The sequence below is a fragment of the Perna viridis genome, chromosome 5 (genome assembly GCF_037379345.1).
Source record: "Perna viridis isolate PV_CMFRI_1.1 ecotype Kerala chromosome 5, ASM3737934v1, whole genome shotgun sequence".
Classification (NCBI taxonomy): Eukaryota; Metazoa; Mollusca; class Bivalvia; order Mytilida; family Mytilidae; genus Perna; species Perna viridis.
Window position 1 is genome coordinate 2,411,812 of NC_142449.1, and position 23,553 is coordinate 2,435,364.

A 23,553-nucleotide genomic window follows, 5' to 3' on the forward strand; every position below is an offset into this window, starting at 1 on the left:
CACCAGCTTACAATCTACTAAATAAACTGAAACTCAACCTCCATGGAAATCACCAAGCTTACAATCTAATCAACACACTGAAACTCAAGTTGATACTCTTCATGTATTACTTATATATAAAATATGACAAAATAATTTACATAAATATATCTAATAAGATTATGTACAATTAGTTTGAGCATTGTAAGCTATTTTAAGCACTGATTTTTTTGTCTTCTTATAAATGAAATTTACATCATAATGCATTAAGTATGTCACACATATTACAAATCTGTAATGATATAAAAATGTTTACAAATCTTTTAAAAAAATCTGCATCATCTGTACATGTAAAATGAATGCCTACATATATTTATTACAACCTTAAAAATAGGTTAAAATGAAAGGGAAACAACCCAATTCAAAAACAACAAGCACCACTATATAAGAAACAAATAATGCAAAGCCTATATAACCTCTGTAAAAGGATGGAAACAGCCCATCAACAACATGCTTAAGCCAAATTTATACATAGCTGACAACCATGTCATCTGTAAGTCAAACCCAAGTTTTAATTAAAAAAGTTGTCTGTCAATACCATTTTAATACAATTGAGCTGAACAGGGTTAAAGTCAATCATGAATTTTAAAACAGCTCCAATAACAGCAATATATAGGCATGTTCCACTAAAACAGATCACATGGGGGGAGGGGGGACAACACTGGAATAAAAACTTGATCCTCTGAAGAGACTGAATCATTTACCTGGAAAATTTGAAATCTTGTAAACATGTCATTTGATCCAGTGGAACAAATGTAAAACATTTCATTCCTTGCACCCAATGAGCCACCTGAGCCCACAAAAAGTGGATCCTTTGTAGAAAGCATAGAGGTCACAACCCTAGTTTTAAATCATTGCCAACTGTGGTTTCAGAGGAGTTGATTTTTGAAAACTTGTTAGACAGTTAAACAAGCAAAACATCTAATAGGAACAAAAGCAGATTATTGGCAGCACTTCCATACATCATTCTGCCAAGTTTGGTAAAAAATTGGTCAAGAGATTTTCATGTAGAGTAAAATGTGAAAACGTTTACTGACAACAGGCGAAGAACACAAAGTGATGACATAAGCTCACTTGCCAGGAGAGCTATAAAAAAAAGTATGACATAACTTTCAAATTGGTACTATAATCAGAATTAATGCACTGGAAATTTTTGGTACAGATCTCTGATAAAAAGTTATGGCATTATTATGGCACTAAAAAGTAATGACAGTATAACCAATTATCCTTCCAGAAGAAAAAAAAAACCTGCCTGGAAATTTCCAAACCTGTGTCATTGATCCAATCAATAAATGTGATTAGAAGACTGGTCTTCTTTATGAATTTGTTATGGTATTTACTTCAAATGAAGTCCTTAAAACTCTCCAAGGCACTTATTACTGGAATATCCCTAAGAAGCTGCAAAAAAAAACCAAATACAGTGGATTTCGACAATTACTTTGGCAAATACTTGGAAGCAAGCAGAGACTGGACTATATGCGTACATTGTTACTACATAAAATACAATACTAATATAATACAATGTACTGGTACAATTAAAAATTGGATACTAAAAGCAAAACAAGTGTTCACTACATATAAAGCCATATTTAAAACATTAAAATAAAGAACTATTTTATCTATTCCACAATAAAAGTGATTAAACAATGTCATGATAATCTTACACTATTAAATATCTACTGAAAATAGATATCAAAATGCAACAACAAAACAGTTTAACATTCAATTATATTGGAATGATCAGAAAAGTTTTTATGGGGAGCCAAATTTAAAAGTTTCTAGATGTCTTATTCAGTATAATGATTTGACAAGTTATTTAGTTACTGTTGGAAACTCTAATAGTCAAATAGTACCAAAAAATTTGAAATTAAATTCAATGAACCAATAAAATTTTGCTGAGTTTAAAAAAAAAAAGAAAAAAAAAAGAAAAAAAAATTATGAACTTCTTAAACTACAATTACTTTCATAGTATAATCTTAATGGCAATTGACTCTAACCATCATAGTACATGCTTGTAGATATTTTGACATTATGTATAAGAACTTGCTACAAATGGAAAATCAACTGGTTATTTTGTGGAAGCAAATATCTGATGATAAATAAATTATTTTACTAAAACACGAAGTCTCAAAAGAATAAAGAATGATTACAATTAATTTAAAGTCACAAAATGTTGCAGGTGTATACAAGTTAAATAAAATGAAGTTTTCTGCAATTTTGATTTTTGTGGAAAAAAATTGTTTTTCAACATTAGAAAAGACTTGTTTGAACCATGTTGGAACTTGTTCAAATGGAGGTTATCATTTAATTAAACAGATAACTCACTGAACACCATGAATAACAGATGCTTTAAATGTTCAGCACAGATCTCACATGTTAAAAAATCTATTGAATATTAAACAAAAAGGAGTCAGATTTTGTCAGTATGATAGTTATAATCCCAATGACTACCTCCCTCTCACATGTCTGGATGGTTAAATCTTTTTGCAGTTAAATTATTTTTAAAAAGCAAAACTAAGTGATCTTTTTTCGTTACTAGGCAAATGAAAGATAATTCACTGAGTAGAAAGTAAAATATATTGAAAATTATTACAATACATTGTACATGAAATAAACCACAATGGTCACCATAATACATGTCACATGTTCATTAGACCAATAATCTCACTACCAACTTTGAATTTGAAACTTCACTATAAAAGACTAACAAGGTAGAGTAAATTTTGTTCCTTGACTGACCTTTCTGAGAGAGAAAAATAAAGAAACAGATATGTCAGAAAACTAAAATACAAAGATATGCCTTATCAATGTTTAATTAAAATGGTGGCATACCAAAAGTTGGTGGATGTCCATGGCTGCCGAATGGTGGAGCTGTAGAATTCATGTTTTGAGTCATTTGTCTTGTATCAAATCCATGATGGTTGTGTCCTAGAATGCTATTTATACTCATTGCATTTGGTAATGGTGGATGAGATCTGTTGTGAGGGTGAAAAAGTGAGCTCCCTTGATGATGTTGTAGTGAATTAGACTCCATGATCCGATGGTTTTCATGGAATTTAATTGGAGAAAAATTAATTGGTGAATCACTTTGTGAAGTATCTGGAAAAATATTCGGAAAACTAAAGTTTGACATGTGAGGAGTAACTGTTACTCCCCCTGAATGTGGAGTTAATGATGGAGCATTTGACATGCTTGGATGCATACTATTCATTCCAAACCCAGCCTGGAAGTTTAACCCAAGTCCATTTTGACCTCTAGATGGAGGTAATATTGAATTGAAAGGTCCACCAAGTTCTGAATTTTTGTTCATTGATGATGCAGAGTTCGATAATGGCCTTGAACTGTGACTTAAAAAGTTTCCAGAAAATAAATGTCCATCAGTTTGAACATTCCGTGATGGTGGTGATAAAGCCTGTGGTGGAAGTCCTAAGAATGGTGTCATTCTGTTAGGATCAAAATATGGATAAGGCATACTCTCCATTTCATATGAAGGCTGTTTAGTTCTCTTTTGAGATGGTTTTGATTTTTTACTATTACCACTACTGCCACCACCTCCAGAACTTGCAGTCTGGGGTCTCTGTGACTTAGACAATGAAGAAGGTGGTTGAACAGCTTGTGGTGGTGTATGTCGATTTGATACTGGTGGGGTAGGCCCACCTCCAGGTGATGGACCACTCATAGCTCTTGTTGACTGGTTTGAATTTGGTTTAGAGTTGGATGACAAAGCATTGGCAGATTTCCTTCCATCATTACTAGGTGGAGTATGACTTAAAGGCTGAGTACCACCAGAGCTATTATGAGATGAATACGGCATGGAATTAGATTCATAGCGATTATAGTTTTGTGATGATGTTGAGTTATACCCTTGTGACTGTCCAGCTTGAAATGGTGGCTCATACGAACTTCTACCTCCCATGCCTTGTCTGTTGTTCTCTGACATGAGAGGAGGATGATGTAATGGTGGCGTGTTGAGAGGGTTTGGAGGGAAAAATGGCTGCATATTGTTAGAAACTGACCTCTCAACAGTATTCATGTTCCTATTCATATCATGTGATTTAGGAGGCACAGAGTGATTCTGGCTCAGATCTTGAATTTGTTTCTGAGTATTTCTAATTTGATCTGATTGAGATTTGTTCCCTAGTGGAGGGGTAGAAGCTGTAATATTTTGAAATACAGGTGTACGTTCACGAGGAGGTTCTCTTTGAGTCTGTTCACGCATAGAACAACTTTCACTACCACCATAAGGAAAAGGCACATTGTTCTGATTCTGTACTGGAGGTATCCGATCATGATTTGATCTCTGTTGAGATTGAACAGAATTTCGATTCACTTGAGAATTCATACTCCTCGTTAAGTCCATGTCAAAATTTGGAAGATTGATGTTATGATATGGCTTAGACGACCCTGGTGAGTGATGATGGCTTGTCTGTGGATATACAGGGTAAGAACTACTTGGAGTATGTGACGTCTGTGGCTGATGAGCTGATGGTGCATTAGATGATGTTACTGATGTTTTAACTGATGACAATGTAAACGTAAAAGCAGTAGTTGTCACAGTTGTTGATGAACATGTTGACATTATCGGAGACACATTCAAACTATCCATAAATGAACCAGATTGAGCAGATGATGATAAGTTCAGACCAATACTTCCCATACTAGCAAAGTTAAAGCCATCAGGACTGGCCTCATGATATGAGGAATGACTGGCAGTGTATTTTATTGTATTTGGTCGATCATTATATTCACTTCGATTACTCCTAGAATTTGACATACTACCATATGAAACGGGCATACTGGAAGCAGTTGTTTTACTCTGAATAGTGCCTGTCTTTTCATACTTACTTGTAGATGGAGTCACTAAATCATTTCTACTTGACTGTACAAAGTTGTCAGCTGAATAGATAGATTTAGTTTTTGAACTATCACTTGACTTTTTGCTCATATCTGTATTTTGTTTCTCTGTAACACTTACATCATGTGGTTTGTCACTTGGCTTGTTTTGTACTGACAAAGAATCTAATGTATTCTTTGGTGACACACTATTTGTTCTATTCTGAGATGATGTTTGTTTTTCACTGGCACTTATCAAAGATGCAAGATCCTGAGAAGAGGATGATGATGTCACTGACGATGTTGTTGTCACCATAGAAACAGTTGTTGTCATAGAAACAGGTGAAATCACAGAATTTGAAGTAGTTACTATTGTATTGTTTTGGCTTCGAGGTTTTGGAGATACAATATGTGGAGACAAAGAGTTAGTGGAGAATCCAAGAATGCTATTCATAGTATCTATATCAGCAGAATCATTAGAAGTATTGCCAGTTGATATGTCCAGTGGTATAATATCACTTTGTGTTAAAATCTCAGAATCAGATTTCTGATTACTACTTATAAGCTCCTCACTTCCAGCTGTAAAGTTACTAGTAACCTCTAAGTTAGGATAATCCATCCTTTTTTCCAGTAAAAATGAATTGTTTGTTTTATCATTCTTAGACCCAGTTTGAGATTTTTCGGTATTCATTTTAACAGAATCTAAAGTTTTCTCTGGGGAACTAAACTCATTAAGAGGATCTTCTTTTGACTTATCAACATCTAAGTTAATTTGAAGATCATCACTAGCAGGTGATAATAATGAATCATCTATTTTGACCTCCTTTTGTTTTTTCTTTTCACTAGATTTTTTGTTTTTGCTTTCTTTCTTGGACTCACTGTTTTTTGATGCACAGTTTGTTTTAGTACTAGACGTATTACTAGTTGATCCACGCAATGGATGGAATCCAAAAAGGGGAGTAGAAAAGTCTTCAACCATTTGTTCTTCTTCCTCCTCAAAATCATACACAGACTTGGTAATGGCAGGTTTAGAACATGTGTCTTTTTCAGATTCATTAGCAGATTTTGATTTAGTTGGAGTATGTTTTCGTTTTTTGGAAACAGGTTCACTGATGTCTATAGTATCTGACTTAGTCTTTTTAGATTTTGTTTTCCTGGCAGTTGGTGAACCTAAGCCTTCAACCTGATCTAAAACAGATGAAATGTCATTTTCACTAAATGTTATTTCTTCAGGTAAATCTTTTGGTTCAGCAATTTCCTCTTGTTTCCCTTTTTTACCACCAGCAGTTTTTCTATTTTTAGCTTTTGGTGTACTTTCAGTTTCCTTTGATGAGTCTTGATTTAGTTCTGACTTTTTACATTTTCTTCCCTTTTTAGCAACAGGTTCATTCACAACAGGTTCAGACTTTTGTTGATTTTCTATCACATTTGTTTCTTGATTTAACAGATTGGTTACAATGTCACCATCACTTGACATCTTTTCAGACTTTTCTTTCTCAGCCTTGTTTTGATCATCAACTTGTTTAATTTGATCTTCTATGAGTTTAGTTACTTCATCCTGTTGGATATCAGGGACCTTATTTTTAGCTGTTTCAGTCCCTTTCTTAGGGGATCTCTTTGATTCATCATCAGCCTCAGTAGCACTAGTATCTATCTGGAGAGGGTTATCTTCATTAGCAGGGTTATAAAAGTTTCCAGGAGAAATCTCTGATGAAAATATTGACTGAGCAGCCTTAGCTAATATATCAGTTGCATCTTGATCAGCCTTTTGTTTTGGCTTTGATTTGGCTTTACTTGGTGCCTTTTTGACAGGTTCTAAAGGCTGAATATCTACACTAGACTCTTCTGTTACTGGCCCATTCAATGTTGGCTTTGGACAAAGTACTGGCACCTTTTTCTTCTGCTTTCCCTTTGCACTACTAGGGGGTGTCTGTTGTGACCCCTGTGAAACAGGTATTGTTGCAGCAGATGGTGGTTGTTGAGTTTGTACAGTGCCTAAGACTTGCATGGTTGTTGGATCTACTAGAATACTTGTAGGCTGTCCATTACAAACCATGTTGATAAGAATGGGAGCAGTACCAGAGAGAGGTTGTGGAGGGTTTGCTTGGGAGGCTGCAGATGTGGTAGGCTTAGGTACCTGTGCTGTGGTTGATACTTGAGATGAACTTGGTGGGAGTAAGACACCTCCTTGAGATGGTTGTAGGACTGGATTTACTGGGTTTGATATTTGAACAACCTGGTCCATAGATGTATTTACTTTGTTTATACTGGAGTTAGGATCCTGTGAGACAGAATCAACTGTCTTATTCTGATTAGGCAAAACTGACTGAGACACTGAAGATGACATAGTGGAAGACTGGGTTGCTATAGAGATCTGTGACCTTGGAGATGATTGGCTACTGACAGAATTAGTTGTCATTAGCAATCCTATTGACTGCTGTACATCCTGTGCTGCTTGGGGTGGATTCTGTTGAATAATCTACAAAACAATACCAAACAAATAAAAAAAACAATCAGAAGTTTTTTTTATATTAACAGTTCAACTAATAAGTACAATTTGTTTTGTTTCAGTTATATTTTATTATGTATTTTCCTTTTATTATACTGATGTTTCCAGTGTGTTTTTCATCCATAATTTACAAAGATTTGAACATTGTTTCCAATTTTTTCATGACAATGTATGTGAAAGGGTTTTATAACTGGAATTTCAACAAAGTCTAAATCTTTCCTTACATTGGAAGTCCCTTTGTCTAAAAAAATAAAATGTCAATAATATGGTCGTTAATTATGTATTGATTTGCAACGGTTTCCATAATATGCACATGTAGCACAATTTAGTTAAGGTTATAATCATGGCCCAATATCAATATACAATTGGTATACAATTAATATCAATTCTGACAATTGTAATATCATTAAAATTGTTCATATAGTAGTATTTATAAATAACAGTAACATCAATTTTGTGGCTTTAGTTCATCAAAATAACATAACAATGGTGCTACAATTATATGTCATTTAACAAAAAAAATACTGCTGAAAATGGAAAATTGTTTTGTTTTTCTGACACATGTACATCAAGAGAACTATGTCCCCACACAACAAACAACTTTCTATTTTCACATTTATGTTAAATTATGTAATAATAAATGTATTAATCAAATTTTTAGTTGCTTCTTGAGTGTGGACACTGTTTACTTGACAGAAAATGACTAAAAATGTACCGCTTTAACAGATTTGGCCTTTTGATGCAAGAATCTTCAGACATTGTTATGTTTCCTCAGTTGTTATGGATTCAATTCTCAAGTCACAATTAATGTTTTAAACACTTGCACATTAATTTTCAGTTGTATTTCAGGCCTCAAGAACCACTTCTAACGTTTCCATTACTTAACATGTTAAAAAAGTAATTTTCAAAGTTTCACTGTGAATTCCCAGAACAAATGACATCTTAAAGTTGCATACAATGTACAATTGCAAAGATTGGAAAGTAAGGCTTTCAAAATCACTATGCTAATGGTACAAGGATTGTAAAAATTCTCTACAAATTTACTTAAGTAAATAATACAGAAAATCCACAATTTTACCTTTTCTGCTACAAAACTGTAGCATGGAGAAAAATTACTCACAAATGTAAACAATATTCATACACCTTTGCAGTTAACTACAAATATGTTTTTAAAGAGTAATCAAGGGAACCAAGGTTATAGCGGTAATCAAAATTAAAATACACATTCTCAGCTTTATTTTGACTACTTTCGATTAGAATACACACAAATAATGCATAGATCTGGATTTAGTGTCTTTTTGTTACTACACAGAGGGGTGGCCATTTGACCCGGAAATGGTAAGTGAGACCTTAGTCTACATTTTGTAGTTATTGCCCCTTCTCCTATATTAAAGAAAATTGAACATACACATGTACATTAAATTATTCAACCATCAAAAACTTTTGTTTTGTTTGCCAAAAAAAAGCAACAAATTTAACACAAATGCATGTTTACATCAGTGTTCTAGGATTCCTTCTTCCTGTTGCCTGGGGCAAGTGAAATTTGGGTCAGGGAAAGGTAGGTACACTTTCCCGTGGCAAGTTCAAAACTTCATATGCTGTAAGGATTTCTTTTGTTAGGAAAGCAGTCATTGACTGGGGGAAAGTTGATTTTATATGGATTTTTCCCAAGGAAACCTCAATTTCTTTCTGAAAAATCCTAGAACACATATCAGTTTCAGTCTTCAAATTTAGCCACAAGTCTGTTGGTCCTGGCCAGTAAAATCAGCTGCCATTGAACTTAATAAATTTTGCTATTCAGAAGCCTGAAGGGCTTGTAGATTTTTTTTTTTTTTGGTTGGTGCATTTTTTTGACACCAGGGAGTAAAAACTTCAAAGTAGATGCCAATAAATTCCTTGCTTCCAGGTAAAAGAAACCTGCTGATGCACTAACAAAGGCTGAAAAATGATACACCACATTAATATATACATTAGTGATGTGATAGACTTCCCATCAAATTCAGAAATGCACATTCTATTGCTAAACAGAAAAAATCTTTCTGTGATTATAATTTCAATTTAAAACTAAGCCTTGCTGAAGATTTGTATAATAGCAAGTTAGCAACTTTTTTTTCAATATTTAGTAGCCAGTGAAATATAAGTCAGACTTGCCATTTTTGAAACTTTACAAGTCTGAATGGCTTGAGCTTTTTTAAAGTTAAGCATGAAGACTGCAGTTTTTAACTTGTCATTTTTTACTCAAAAGGCAAAGATGAATCCACCTAATGTGGCAATAATAGTTGGTCCAAATAAATCTGCCCTGGCTTTTAAAATTCAGGGATTGGGATTACCTAGCGCCATGCACAAAAGTCGCATTTCCTCTTAGAATGGTGCATTGAGTGACTAATGTGTCGCATCATGTGCATGCATTAAGTTTCCATCATTGATGGTGGAGTGTAGTCCACTACTTGTGACAGTAAAAAAGGCATGAACATGTCTTTTAACAATGTTTTTATTAGCTACACGCGGATGTTTTGATCTCCACATTTTCGAGGGGATTTAAAGACTGGGGAATGAAACAGTACTTTGTTGATTTTTTAGATTACATATTCTTGATCGCTTATGCATTTGAAAGAACGATAAACATTGTTTTAAAGAATAAAAATAATTTGATAATATCAGAAAAGCGAGGACTGGCGTCTGATCTGAAATTGAAAATGTGACCAAAGACTTTTTTAAGCTGGACCCAAAACAGAAAAAACTATCTTTTTCAAAATCTAAAAAAATATTAATGATGGTAATTACCAGAATCAAACTGCTATTGTTGTAGAAACTAACTTGGCAGCTGGACACGATTATGAACCCTTTATTGAAAATATTAATAATGGTTGAGTCATATTATCTGGTCTGAAAGTACCCCAAAAAAAATCCAAAATTTGATTGCAGCCAAACAAAAAAATAGACTCTTTCCTATCAATTGTGATAAACTACTTTAATAGCCAAGTTAGGGTCTGACTAGACTAGACAGTACATTAGCATAAAAACTCAAACAACAGAAGAGAAAAATGTTTTGAAGTGACAATTAGTTGACGTGTTAATTTTTAACTCTGAATAAACATTTGATCTGCAGTGTAAATTAAAGTTTGTTTATTCTACATTTGGCCTTCAATATCTATGTCTAGCTGGCCTTAGCTGCTATTCCAAATCTAGACCCATGTGTTCTATTTGAATGACCCATTGAAATTGAAAATGTCCCATTGAATTGAAGGGTAAGGGGCCATAGACCCATTGGCCAAATTTTAATCCCAATCACTGAAAATTTGTGCATCTTTTTATCAATTGTGTGATCAATTTCAGGTGAAATGGACACTGGTATAAAGGGTAGAACCAAAGGAGCTGTGCTATTTTCAAATTTCAAACTAAGATCTGCAGAACTTAATTTCTTTGCAAAAACAGTTTTTCTTATACTTATCAAGTTCATCATCAGTCTTTGCAATGTAAATTTCTGACAACAAGCCAGAGTTAAAAATTTTTTAATGAACAGCAATCACGGGCATGTTAGCCAAATTCTGCATGCCCATCAGCATTTTTAACAGCCACAGCTGTTGGGCTGGTGTCAATATCGAAGACTGCATCATATCTAAATACTATGGAAATTGAATTTCAGCATATACGTGTACATGTAATTTCTCTATGAAAGCATAAAAAAACTAACGCAAATGTGTATATGACTAATAAACTGAATCAGCAAACCAATACCTAGAACACTTCAGGGTTTCCCTTGCCTTTAAAGCATCTTAAAGTCCATCCTTACATTTTTCACTTTAAAGCTATACCTTATATTTTTACAAGTTTCGAACCATTCAATAACTGTAAATATAACAAACCTGCATTGGAGCTGAGGCAACAGGCTGAGGTTGAGGAGGTCTCCATTGGTTTGTTGTAATAAGCTGATTTTGTTGTGATATCATTTGTGGGTTGGTGACAACTGGAACTATCTGACCATTAGGCAGGATTAAGGCTTGTGGTAACTGGCTCTGGTTGGCCATATTATTGACAGGTATAAGGTTACCTGCTTGACTGACTGGTAATATTAGACCTTGTTGGTTCATTGTGGCATTAATTTGTCCTGGAATAATTTGCTGATTCATTTGAAATTGCTGTTGAATCAAACCACCAGCAATGTTTACTTGATTTTGAGGACCAAGTCCTGCCAACTGACCCTGTAAGGCCAAGTTTATTTGTTGTTGTTGGTTTAGTTGTTGCTGATTCAGCTGTTGTTGATTTAATTGTTGTTGTTGATTAAGTTGTTGTTGTTGATTAAGTTGCTGTTGTTGTTGAGGATTTAGACCTTGGTCCATGGGTTGTTCAGGTTTAGGCACCACTTTACTTTGCAACATAGCCGTTGGATCTAGGGGCACATTAGCTATACAGGGAATACCTTGTTCATTAATAAACATGATCTGCTGCTGTGGTTGCATGACAGGATTTGGAAAGCCTGCCTGGCCAGGAAACACATTTCCTGGAAAAGTCTGTTGTCCATTCACAAATGGCATTAATCCAGAATTATTATGAACCATTTGCCCAGTTGCCATGATAGGGTTGTTTGTACTAATGGACTGTGTTGTAACTGTAGTAACAGAACTGCTTTGAGTAACATTGCTAGCAGACACTGAATGGCTAGTCACAACAGCTGTGGAGCCACTAACAAGATTTTGTGATGCTACAGAAGCTAATGTCTGCAATGCTGATGCAGCATGATCATTGGATTGAGTGGCCAAATCCTCAATAGTACTTGCTTGAGAACTACTGCCAGGAGTTATTCCTGACTCCTGCATTGCTCCTTGCAATAAATCAGCACTATTTTGTTCCTTGTCGCTTGAAGGTCCGACATTTGGTCCTTGACCTGGCAAATTACCCTGACCTTGCACAAATGGTTGTGGAAATCCAGCAGGATTTTGAATCACCATTTGATTATTCAACATTTGCATTGGATTCATAATCATGTTTTGGTTGTTTATTTGCATAATATTGGAGGCTGACATTTCCTCTTGCTGTTTCCTTGCATTTTCTAATTGTACACTTATAGTATTACGTTTTCTATTCTTGCCAGATTTCTTGTCTAGATCATGATTATTTATATTGATACTGGATAAGACTGGGCTCGCTGTTTTTTGTGCCCATACTCCTGGAGTCATATCTGTCGACAAACCTGCCAAAAGAAAAAAAAAACACCTATATAAATAAACCATATACCCAGAAAAATTTTGTATATATTGACGTTTGACTACAACATATCAATAGTTTTAATTAAAACATTTTAAAATTTGGGGAACTAAGAAGATAATTTTGTTCAGGAAAGTGAAGTCCACTTTTTCATCGAAGAAAAAAAATGACTGAAAACCTAAACCATTATTAGACATTTGTCTAGGGTTCTGAATTGTCATATCAAAGGTGATACATGCATGCCAAAAATTCACTCTTACTTATACTTTAGAAACAGGTAGAGACCATTTATTAGTCTTACTTCAGAAACAGAGACTACATTACATGTCTCACTTCAAATACAATTACAGACCATATCACCAGTGATAAGTTGTCAATACTAATCATAACTCTTATTATCATAATGCTTGTACTAACCATTACTTCTGATAATATCTACAAATCTATCTTTTTCCAACTTGGTCTTTTCAAGTTCTGTCTTAAGTTTTTGAATTTCTTGTCCTACAGAAACATTAAAATACATAAATGTACATAGAACAGGGATATAACATTAAACATGTAAATTAGCACATGTCAACTGTATAGACTGTAAGATGAAACAACATACTGACATTTTTTTTAAACCACTGCTGTAGTAAGTCATCACTTTACATAGAGAAATGAGATAGTTGGTGACGACACACAGCATGGCTGTCTGAAGCTAAATCATATTCTTTAAGATACAAAATTGATAATCTCTATCTATTCGAGGTGCAAGTCAACTAGAATCCTCATCTTTCTTTTTTTGACCCTAGTTCTAAGTATATTTAAATTAGTGAAATGTGTAGATTTATGGGTAACATTTGGAGAGGTGGTTCACTTTCAGTATGCCATACATTAATGTTCTGTTCCATGGTGAGTGAAAAGTGTGTGATCCATCAAAACTTGGTCAGTTTGCAGGTTTGATCTAAATATTTTAAATAGCTTTTACAACCAGCAAATAGAGATCAATCTTTCTTAGCTTATGCTATAGTTTAGAAACCAGAAAGATGTCTATCAGACTTTAAACCCTTTTCTGCCTAAAAATCCTGAGCAGTTCAGGTAATAACCCCTTAAGTCAATACCATTGTGAGTCCTACAGTAAATTTAATGAAATGCTAGTTATTGGTCACTGATTCCTAAATGGTTAGGACCAAAACCCCTAAAATCAATACCAACATTCCTTATGTGGTATGGTACATGCCAAAAATTAGTTCAGTCTTTTAAAGATAAATAAGTAAAGTGTATAAAATATATATGTCATAGAATTAAAACCTATGATTTGAAATTATAAGACCTATGAGATAAAGTACTCAGGGCAAAAAGTAAAATTAAGTTTGTTTCCCCACCTTCCCATAAAAATTGGCCCTACCATTTTCTGACAAGATTTTTTTTTTCAAGGAACAATTTTCATTTCTTTGTTTATGGTTTTTACAGAATCATATGAACTTTGGAGAAAAATTATTTTCTTTGGGTATAGGGAAAAGAAATTTATTTTAAGTGTAGCCCAAATAATCTGTTCATTCAATGACATACTTAGTATGTCCTCACTCATATCTGTAGCTGTCTGGGCCTGGGCTTTTAACTCAGTGATGTATTCCCATGCCTTTTCCACTATTTCTAAAGTACTCTGAAATATAAAATTTATAAATAAAAAAATCACATGTAATAGTATCAAAGTTATCGCACCAAAGCCAAGTACAATGTATACACAGACAATAATACATGTATGTATGATGATCACAGAGGTAACGGCATCATACCATCTGATAATTAATATTAAATTCTGCATCAATTTCAAGTCCTAATGGACACAATTCAATATTCTAATGAAAGATTATCGTAAAGGCATTCATAACACCCCCTGCTATTGTCTATCCACTTTATATCATTTATTATAATTTTTTTTTCATTAAAAGTAGGAAACAATTTTTCCTACTGGGTTTTTGGTATTTCAGGACAATGCATTGGATTTTGATATGGCATTAAAATTTGCACTTTAAAACTGAATAATGAGTTGACTGAATGGTTCTTGAAACTGTTCTTTAGAACACATATTACATTTTTCAAATATATAACATTGCTAAATTGTTGATTACATACTGATGAACATAGCTGTTACTAATGATCATGTACAGTAGCTTAATGACAATACATGTAAAAAGGGTGACAAAGGTGAAATCAAACTTCTATTCTCAATTATATATGTACTGAGATGACTTTTTGACAAGTCTTTCCGGTTTTTGGTCTCCTGTTAAAGTTCTTTTCATGATCTTGGGTCAGTGTGTTTTGTGTGAGTTAAATGCAAACCCTAACTATACATCAGTTCAATAATGAATTTCCCTAAAACCAGTACAGAATGGTCTTGTTCTGTTTCATTTACAAATAAAGATTTTAAAGGAAAAATACTTTATTTTATAATTTGTCCTTGTTAAAATTTTTAACAAATATGATACAATACAATACTTTCATTAAACCAACCAATTGAAACAAAATAGTTTTTGTAATTTCTGTACACCATTTTTCACATGTTAATGAGTCAAATCTTAACATAACAGGGTTCACGAAACTGGGCAATTCGGGCGAAATAGTCGCCCTGGAATTGCTCACTCCACCTTCAGATGACACCAAAAGTGAAGTGAAGTCACCCTCTCATTTTCAGACATCGCCCATCATCGGGACTGTACTCTGTCTTTTAGTGGTATTTTGACCAGAGTTATCTTTCTTCTGATAACAATTCAAACGAAAATGGCGCCCGTTCGAGAAAATAAATTGTGAAATTTTTGTTTAATCTATCACATTATCGGTTACAAACAAGTATTTTAATCAGCTTTTTGTTTCAAATGTTTAAGACAGGATATGGAATGAACATTCTTCACTTCGGCTTACGATAATTCATGTTATACAATTCACATTTCATTACGAAATATGCAAATTAGTCGTGCAGGTTCTTTGGACTAAAGTTAAATTTATCTCAATTGATAATTCGGTAGAAAACCCAAAGGGTTTCTTTTGATCTTCATGTTTCATAACAGAAAATTTAATTCTCCATTTCGACAGAACATTTCTTAAGCTTGAGATGAATTCGTACCGACCGCTACAATATGTGTCAATAAAGTTACAGTCTTGATTTGTCAGTAATAAATTTTTAACATGATTATTGATACTCTTGGTCAACTTATATCAAGAGACTGGATATTTTGAACAAAAAATCATTATGGATGAAATGGGATCAGAGGAAAAAAAATAAAATCAATAGGACAATACAATACAAGAAGCCTTGCTTTGCTCAATCATATACTAATTATGCTGTAATAAATTTGGTAAGGGGTAGAGGTATAGATTAGAAATTCAATTTCATGAATATAGGATCCAGTCAATCATTCAGTCAGCAGGCTAATTTCATTTTATCCAAAATATTTATTACTTACATGTACATATGTTGCTTAAAGAAAAAGTAACATTTATCTCAATAAAAGAAAATGAATATATGAAAATGCTTGCTTATATTGTGTGCAAGCAAGTAACATATGATATAACACATATGATTTTAAAAAGCATAGTAAATGATGCATGTATGCATCCACTTCTCTCTGTTCATCCCCACTTCTCCCTTGTGTCTCTCTAAAAGAGAAGTCACTTCTCCCTGTTTTTCTCAAGTAACTTGAGCCCTGCATAATAATGTATATGTATGATTTGTTCTGTAAAGGTAAAGGTCCTTAAATTTTACAATATTCTAATAGGAGTAAGGACACAAGTAATCATATATACTAACTCTGCCCATCCTTTCTTTATTACTATCAGTATTGTTATCAGTCGGAGGAGGAAGTAGTTCTCCAATTTTATTGATCCAGAATCTGATCCTGTCCTTTCTTTTCTTCTCTATAGAGTTATGATTCATCCTCTTTCTGGCTCTCTCACTATAAAAACAATATTAGAAAATATTCTTACGTTTTAAATAGAAAAATTTAAAAAATACATAACACTCAAAACACAAAAAAAAGCACTCAGAAGAAGTGAAAAAGTTATCTGTACCATAGTAAAATATTCTGCTTTCCAAAGGATAAATGTGACAAATGTTTCCATATGTTTTGAAAATACCAGAAAAATATGTTTATGACCACCATGAAAAACATGTTTATGACTGACAAATTAATTCATGAAAAACAATCAAATAAAAAATCATAGGTTATATGTTTTCAACTGAATTTTGAAAACATATGATTTCATTTACTTGTAATAGCACAAAAACATATATATTTTTTACCATTCCAGTCTTACACATGTGTTTCCACATGTTGCAATTTTTCCTGTCAATTTGAATTAGATATTATTTATTGGAAGTAAATGTGAATATAATAAAATCAAAAAAAGAAATGTTAAAATCAAGAATGCAATATCAGGATTTGCAAAAGCAGAAATCCATGAAACCATGTGAACTGAAGATTCTACTCCATCACACTAGCATTCAACAAACAAGGTTAAAACCTTAATATGATGAATCAGTGTTCTAGGAGTACACTTTCCAGTCACCCTAGGCAAGTACAATTTTGGTGAAGGAAACTTATTTATATGCTCCACTTTCCCATTAACAAGTTTAAATTTTTTAAAGGATTTGTTACGTTAGAAAAGAAAACTTCAAATGTCGGAAAATTAATCAAACACTGATGAAACATTATTGTTTATTAGTATTTATTAATTTTTCTGTTAACCAGGCTAGTTTCGTGGTCAAATGGAACCTCAAACCCATTGTAACACCTTAATCTTTGCTTACTAGAAAATACCTGAATTTTTTGGTTGAAAACATTGTATTTTCTGTATGAAGTAACTTCCTATTTTTACAAATTTCTAATACTGTACCACAGCTAATCACTTGTATTTCTAAATAACATACTTTGGATCTTCTTCTGGCTGTACATTATAAAGTAGTTGTCCTTGCTCCTCTGTTCCACCATTCATACTAATAATAACATTCTCACTACCTGTGTATCACATAATGAACATCAAAAACATTTTATGATAAAATTATTATTGGTAATCATAACATGTAAAATCTATTCCAGCAAACTTTTATGTGGAGGTATAACGTAAGGTTAGATTGACTAACCACTTCTAATGATTCCATTACTTTACACTTAACATATACAATAATTTTCAGTTTCACTGTGAATTCCCAGGACAAATGACATCTTAAAGTTGCATGCCATTGTGAAGTTTGGAAAGGAATTCTTCACAAAATTTAGTTGAATAAATAGTACTGAAAATCCACATTTTTACCTTTTCTGCTAACTGACAGCATGGAGGCAAATTACTCACACATGAAAACAATATTCATACACTTTTGTAGTAAATTACAAATATGATTTTAAAGTACACATTCTCAGCTTTATGTTGATTACTTTTGATCAGAATACACAAAAATAATGCACTTCCAATGCGTAGATCTAGGTTCAGTGTGTTTTTGGTATTACATAAGGGGTGGCCATTTGACCCGAAAGTGGTTGGTGAGACCTAACAAAGCTTACTTTATGGAAAGTATAACAGTATATAAAAAGATCATGATAATGGAAACAGGGAATGTTTATAAGAGACTACTCTACAAAACTGTAAAAAGCAGTCAAAGGCAGTCCATGGGCCTTCAACTATGAGAAATTTCCAATATGCAGGGTCTTATGTACTATTACAACTGTTAAACAATAAAGGATTCAGTTAAAAAATCAGAGTGGTCAATATTCAGAGTACCATGTGTATGTTTATTTAGTATGGAATGTACACTGCATTACTCTTATCTTATTATCAATTATTTGACAAATGCAACAGGTAAATTAAAGACTGAAGTCTTCAATCATCAAATATTCTATACAACTACTTTTGGCTTGCTTTCAACATCCGAAATGGCACGAATACCATATGCTCTAAAACCAAGTTACTTTTGCTAGAATCTTGGTTCCCTTGATATGACTACTCTTTCGTAACCATGATGACCCAGGGCCTAAGCTAGAGGAAGAAATGAGCAAAAACTTCTCTGTTTGTGCTCACTTCTCCCATTTGCATTTGACAGATAGAGTTTTTGTAATAAATTACAAAGACAGAAATGTCAGTATCGATATTTTTCAAACATAATTTCCTTAAACTTCTCCTTGCCATCAATATCTAGATAAGGCCCAGATGACCTGAATGTTTTTCAATCAAAACAACTGGTTACCAGGAAGGATGGGTAATGTTTTTGTTCCACAAGTTTCTCTCAAATTTTTAGATTACTTAACTGCTTTTACTACAATAAGTTTGGAAATACAACCTGAAAATGTTTAGTATGACCCTTGCCTTGTTGTGTAAAGTGAGCTGTAAAAAAAAAATTGCACATTAAAGTGAATGGAACCCTGGAGCCCCCTTTTTCCAAACCCAGCTTGAACCCAACAAAGTCTCTAGATCTGCCCCTAGTTTAGTCAGGTGCACTGATATATTGAATTTAACAGCCCAATACAACTGTTTTAAACTGATAATTTACAAATAATTATTTTCTATTTCATTTGTTACCAGTTATGTGTAAATTACAATTACACTGTAGCTCATTATTCATATAACTGTGTGTTTAAACAAAATAATCTAATTGGATCTTAGCCAGTGACCAGACTCACTGACGTTGTACATTCCCTGGTGGTACCATTCGTCGTGAGGTACGATATTGGGTTCCTGTCTGCAAAGTTCGCTTTATGCAATAACGCAACACTTTGTAGATGTTGATATAAGCGTTAGTTTGTATTGGTTTAACTTTTAAAAAAAAGCTTAATAATAGCTTGTCTATTGAAAGTTTCTTGAGCATGAATCAAACTGCACCAAGGGACCACATATGACCTAACTACGTTGGTAAAATGTATTTGTAACAAATATTAAGCTGACTACATCTTAATGGGAATATGTTCAGTAAATCTAGCATGATCTCTGTAAATTCATCAATCAGCACTGGGTAATTTTGATGACAGACAGCAACCAGTTTTGTTTATCAGGTCATGTCACCTTTTGTTGATGTTTACAAAATGAGAAGCCATGGCACATTATCTGACATCTTACCACTATGATCTGTCATGTCAGGACTTTAGCATTGTGACTCTGTATGTCGCTTGCTATTTTACTTAATATTTCAACACATATCAACCCATTTTTGTGCAATTACAATACATAAGAAGCCATTTCATTTTGGAAGCCGCCATTTTCAGTCATGACGTCATCCATATGCAGATCAGCCTCTTTCTGACAAGGGATTGCCCTCCATTCATGGAATTTCCTCATAGGATAACTCGTCACATTTACAACTCGGTCCCTAAATTTAAATCTCGACATGTATCGTCTAAGGTCCCATGATGAAGCTGTAGAAATAATTTTGTCGGAAACATGTCCTAACTATGATCATATATACGAAAACAATACTAGTAAGTTAACATTAAAATGAAAATGAGGAAATTGCGCTAATAATTATATAGCAACTTAATTTCAACTGGGACTACAGTAAACAGTTAGTACTATTGTAATATCCAATACAGTATCTTCCCCCAGGAAAAAAATTGATATCAAATTTAATCCGGGGATATTTTATAATAGTTAAATGATTTCCTTGCTTATTAAATTTTTCCATATTATACCTTCTGATGATTAAACATACATGCAGGTATCTGAAAGGATTTTCTTTATGGATACTATAAATAAAAAGTGGGGATTGGTTTTATGTGGAGTAAAAAGAATTAGTGTTATAGGTGTTAACAATTCAGATAGTTTTTGATGTGACATGTTATCCTGGATGCTTTAGATATGAATTAGTATCCAGGATATTTTTAGATATTTAATTTTCATCCCAGGATCCTGGATGTTTTTTCATGGGCTGCCTATAACACAAAGTTTTTCATACAGATATTATTCAGTTAATAAATATCACTGGCAAACCCTTTTTATTGGAAAATTTACAGGGTCTTATCTTGAATGAAAAATGAGCAATAACGTCCTTGTTTATGCTCATTTCTCCCATTTGTCTTTGACAGGGAGAAGTTTTTGCAGTAGATTACATAGACAAAATGTCAATATTGTTATTTTTCAAAAAGAATGTAATAAAACTTCTCCTTGTCATCGATGTCTAGATTAGGCCTTGATATTTGTCATTTTTGTGTCTAAAATTGACCCAAAAAAATGGCAAATAATGTCATAAACCCCCTTTTGGAGGAACCCCGGCTAGCACTCCCCTTTTCAAAGTGTCTGGGTCCGCCTCAGAAAACTACTCATTTTATGGTTACATGATTTTAAAGTATGGATTCTGTTCATTCTATGTGAACTGTACTTAGGTTATTTTTAATGGTGTAGTATGAAATAATATCCTGTGTACAATTATGAATTCTGTTCACTCTATGTGAACTATTTTCAGGATATTATTTAATACTCTAGTATGAAATACTGTCCTGTGTCCAATTAGGAATATCTCTAGTTTTTTTTAATAATAAATTATAGTAGATATCCATCCTGATTCAAGTAGTGGAAACAATTTGATAGGTGTGGGAAATTTTTCATAGGGAAATTATATCCTCTGGAAAAAAATGTCATCCGGATAGTATTTTGTCTTACACCATTAATTCCAGTTTTCAGATAGTATCATACCCCGTATCATACCCTTCATTTTTTTCATGTACACTAGGTATCTTTATTATTAATAACCCCCACCCAGATTAACCTCCACAAGGAAAGCATTACCATATTATTAAACACAACTGAACAAGAAAGCATTAAGTATAAAAAAAATATATAATAAAAATGGCTGAATGATATGAAATAACAAATAACAAGATGGAGTAAACTGAAATTTAATTTGAGTGATGAAAAATGTACTTTCATTATCTGGTAATCAGTCGACCTCTGCAGAAGTTGCACGAGTTATAAATGATTTAAATTTACACAAACGACGCTGGAGTAAATCACAACCAGTGTTGCATGACAAAACGTACCAAATAGTTCATCATCTGTCATTTGTCGCTAAATGCAATAGTGTTAATTCTTGTTAATCACTGCCATGAAAATGGTTCTGTTTAATCACACGGCACAAAGGGGTGTGTTAGTAAGGATCACAGAATAGTGTTCAACATTTCTCGTTAATTGTAGTGACTTTTTGCGCGCGCATAACAGCAGGTAGATGATCAATTTAATTTCAGATAGCAATATGTATGAAACTTTAGAATAGCTCATGCACATAGTCACTAGGTACGAGAAAGCAAGCTAAAGAGTATCTTTTTATATTTAATTGGGTATTGATAATGCTAACCAAAAAAACGACAGTAAACGTTTCAAAACCGGTGGTAACCATATTTCAAGGTGGATTTATACATGCACTTTCCTAGTGAACTCTCTTTAAATATCAGTTAAAATAAAGGCGGGCTTCTGACCAATAAAACTAGAGACAGGGTGACACTCGATCAAAGGTGGATACAAGGGGATCCGAGGCCACCCCTTCATGCTCGAAAAGTTCATATAGAAAAATAATATGAAATCACTGGTACGCCTAACCCCCTTTAGGTCAATCAGCAAGCCATCCTTTTCGGAATTTCTGAATCCTCCAGTCATCTTTTTAGTACCTCATTAAAGTATCTGTTAATTCATGAATAGGGCTTAAGTATCTCTAAAACCTTTTACATAAACAAACCATTAAAAGTAAACTAACAAATAAGTTATAAAGCCAAAATTGATAACACAAATATAAAACATGCTCTCCTTCACCGTCGTCGTCGTAATAATAATGATAATAATGATAATTATAATAATAATAATAATCATCATCATTATCCATCAGAACAACCGTGATTTGTGTGTGTTGCAGTACTAGTTCAGTGAACCAAAAGACTATGTAGGGACATGGTCGTTGTTATAGTGACCGCTAGTTTATACATCATTCTATCTATCTATCTCTGCCCTTTACGCCACTGGCATGTAGGGCAGCAACGAAGTTCCTCCACTCTTGTCCATCATTGGCAAGTTTCTGTAATGTGCCCCAAGTCTTCTTATGTTCTTTGACTTCTGCTTCAATGGTGCGTCTCCAGGTGATCTTTGGGCGTCCTCTCCTGCGTTTTCCCTCAGGTGTCCAGAATAGGGCTGTTTTTGTGTTGTCTTTTGAGTCTTTTCGCAGGGCATGTCCTAACCACTTCCATCTTCGTTTCATAATGATGGTGGCCATGTCTTCTTGTTGGCATCTATTAAGGAGGTCCTGATTACTAATCTTAAGAGGCCAAAATATTCTTAGGATCCTCCTCAGACTCCTGGTGTGAAAGGTTGAGAATTTGTGTTGGTCTAACTCTGTTATCCTCCAGCACTCTGACCCATAAAGCATAGGCAAGACGCAACTGTTATACAGTTTTAGTTTGGTGCGGATAGTGTACTGTCCTGATCTCCAGACAGGTTGCAAGCTATTAAATGCTCCTCTTGCTTTTGAGTCTAAGGTGGGTGTCGCTCTCCGCACCTCCAACAGTTGTAACTATACTACCGAGGTATGTGAATTTATTGGTAAAAGGTAGACATTGTTCGTGCAGTTTGATAGGTGTTGGTGTGTTTACATTAAACATCATAACCTCGGTTTTCTTTTTGTTGATGTTTAGCCCAATTTGTCCTGCAAAATTCTGAAGTTTCTTGGTCTTTTCTTGTATGTGTTGGTGGGTGTGAGAAAGCAAAGCTATGTCATCGGCAAAGTCTAGATCTTCCAAGATGGAGAAGGTATTCCATCTGATGCCTCTTGGTGTATCTTTCGTTGTTTGTCGCATCATCCAATCAATGGCTATGATGAAAAGTGTCGATGACATAACACAGCCTTGACGGACTCCAGTTTTTACATCGAAATACGTGTCGCTGTTGTTTCCGACTCTGCATCTTAAGTTCGTGTAGAAACTTTTGATGACTTCTATAAGTTGTTGTGGTATTCCGTATGA

General features: G+C 33.8%; 2 protein-coding genes across 2 annotated transcripts; both read right to left on the reverse strand.

Annotated features, from left to right (window-relative positions):
• Positions 1–2,598: 2,598 nt before the first annotated feature.
• LOC148615589 (uncharacterized) lies at positions 2,599–19,841 on the reverse strand. The gene is made up of 7 exons (XM_088581965.1): positions 19,676–19,841; positions 17,499–17,586; positions 16,380–16,524; positions 14,141–14,234; positions 13,004–13,087; positions 11,248–12,572; positions 2,599–7,351 (listed from the first exon to the last, which is right to left on the reverse strand). Exons 1-7 carry the CDS (start codon positions 19,689–19,691, stop codon positions 2,855–2,857), a joined length of 6,249 nt encoding a protein of 2,082 aa, XP_088438091.1. The 5' UTR covers positions 19,692–19,841; the 3' UTR covers positions 2,599–2,854.
• A 2,691-nt stretch (positions 19,842–22,532) lies between these two features.
• LOC148615590 (uncharacterized) lies at positions 22,533–22,961 on the reverse strand. Its single transcript, XM_088581678.1, has one exon. The coding sequence runs from the start codon at positions 22,959–22,961 to the stop codon at positions 22,533–22,535; it is 429 nt and encodes a 142-aa protein (XP_088437804.1).
• Positions 22,962–23,553: the final 592 nt, after the last annotated feature.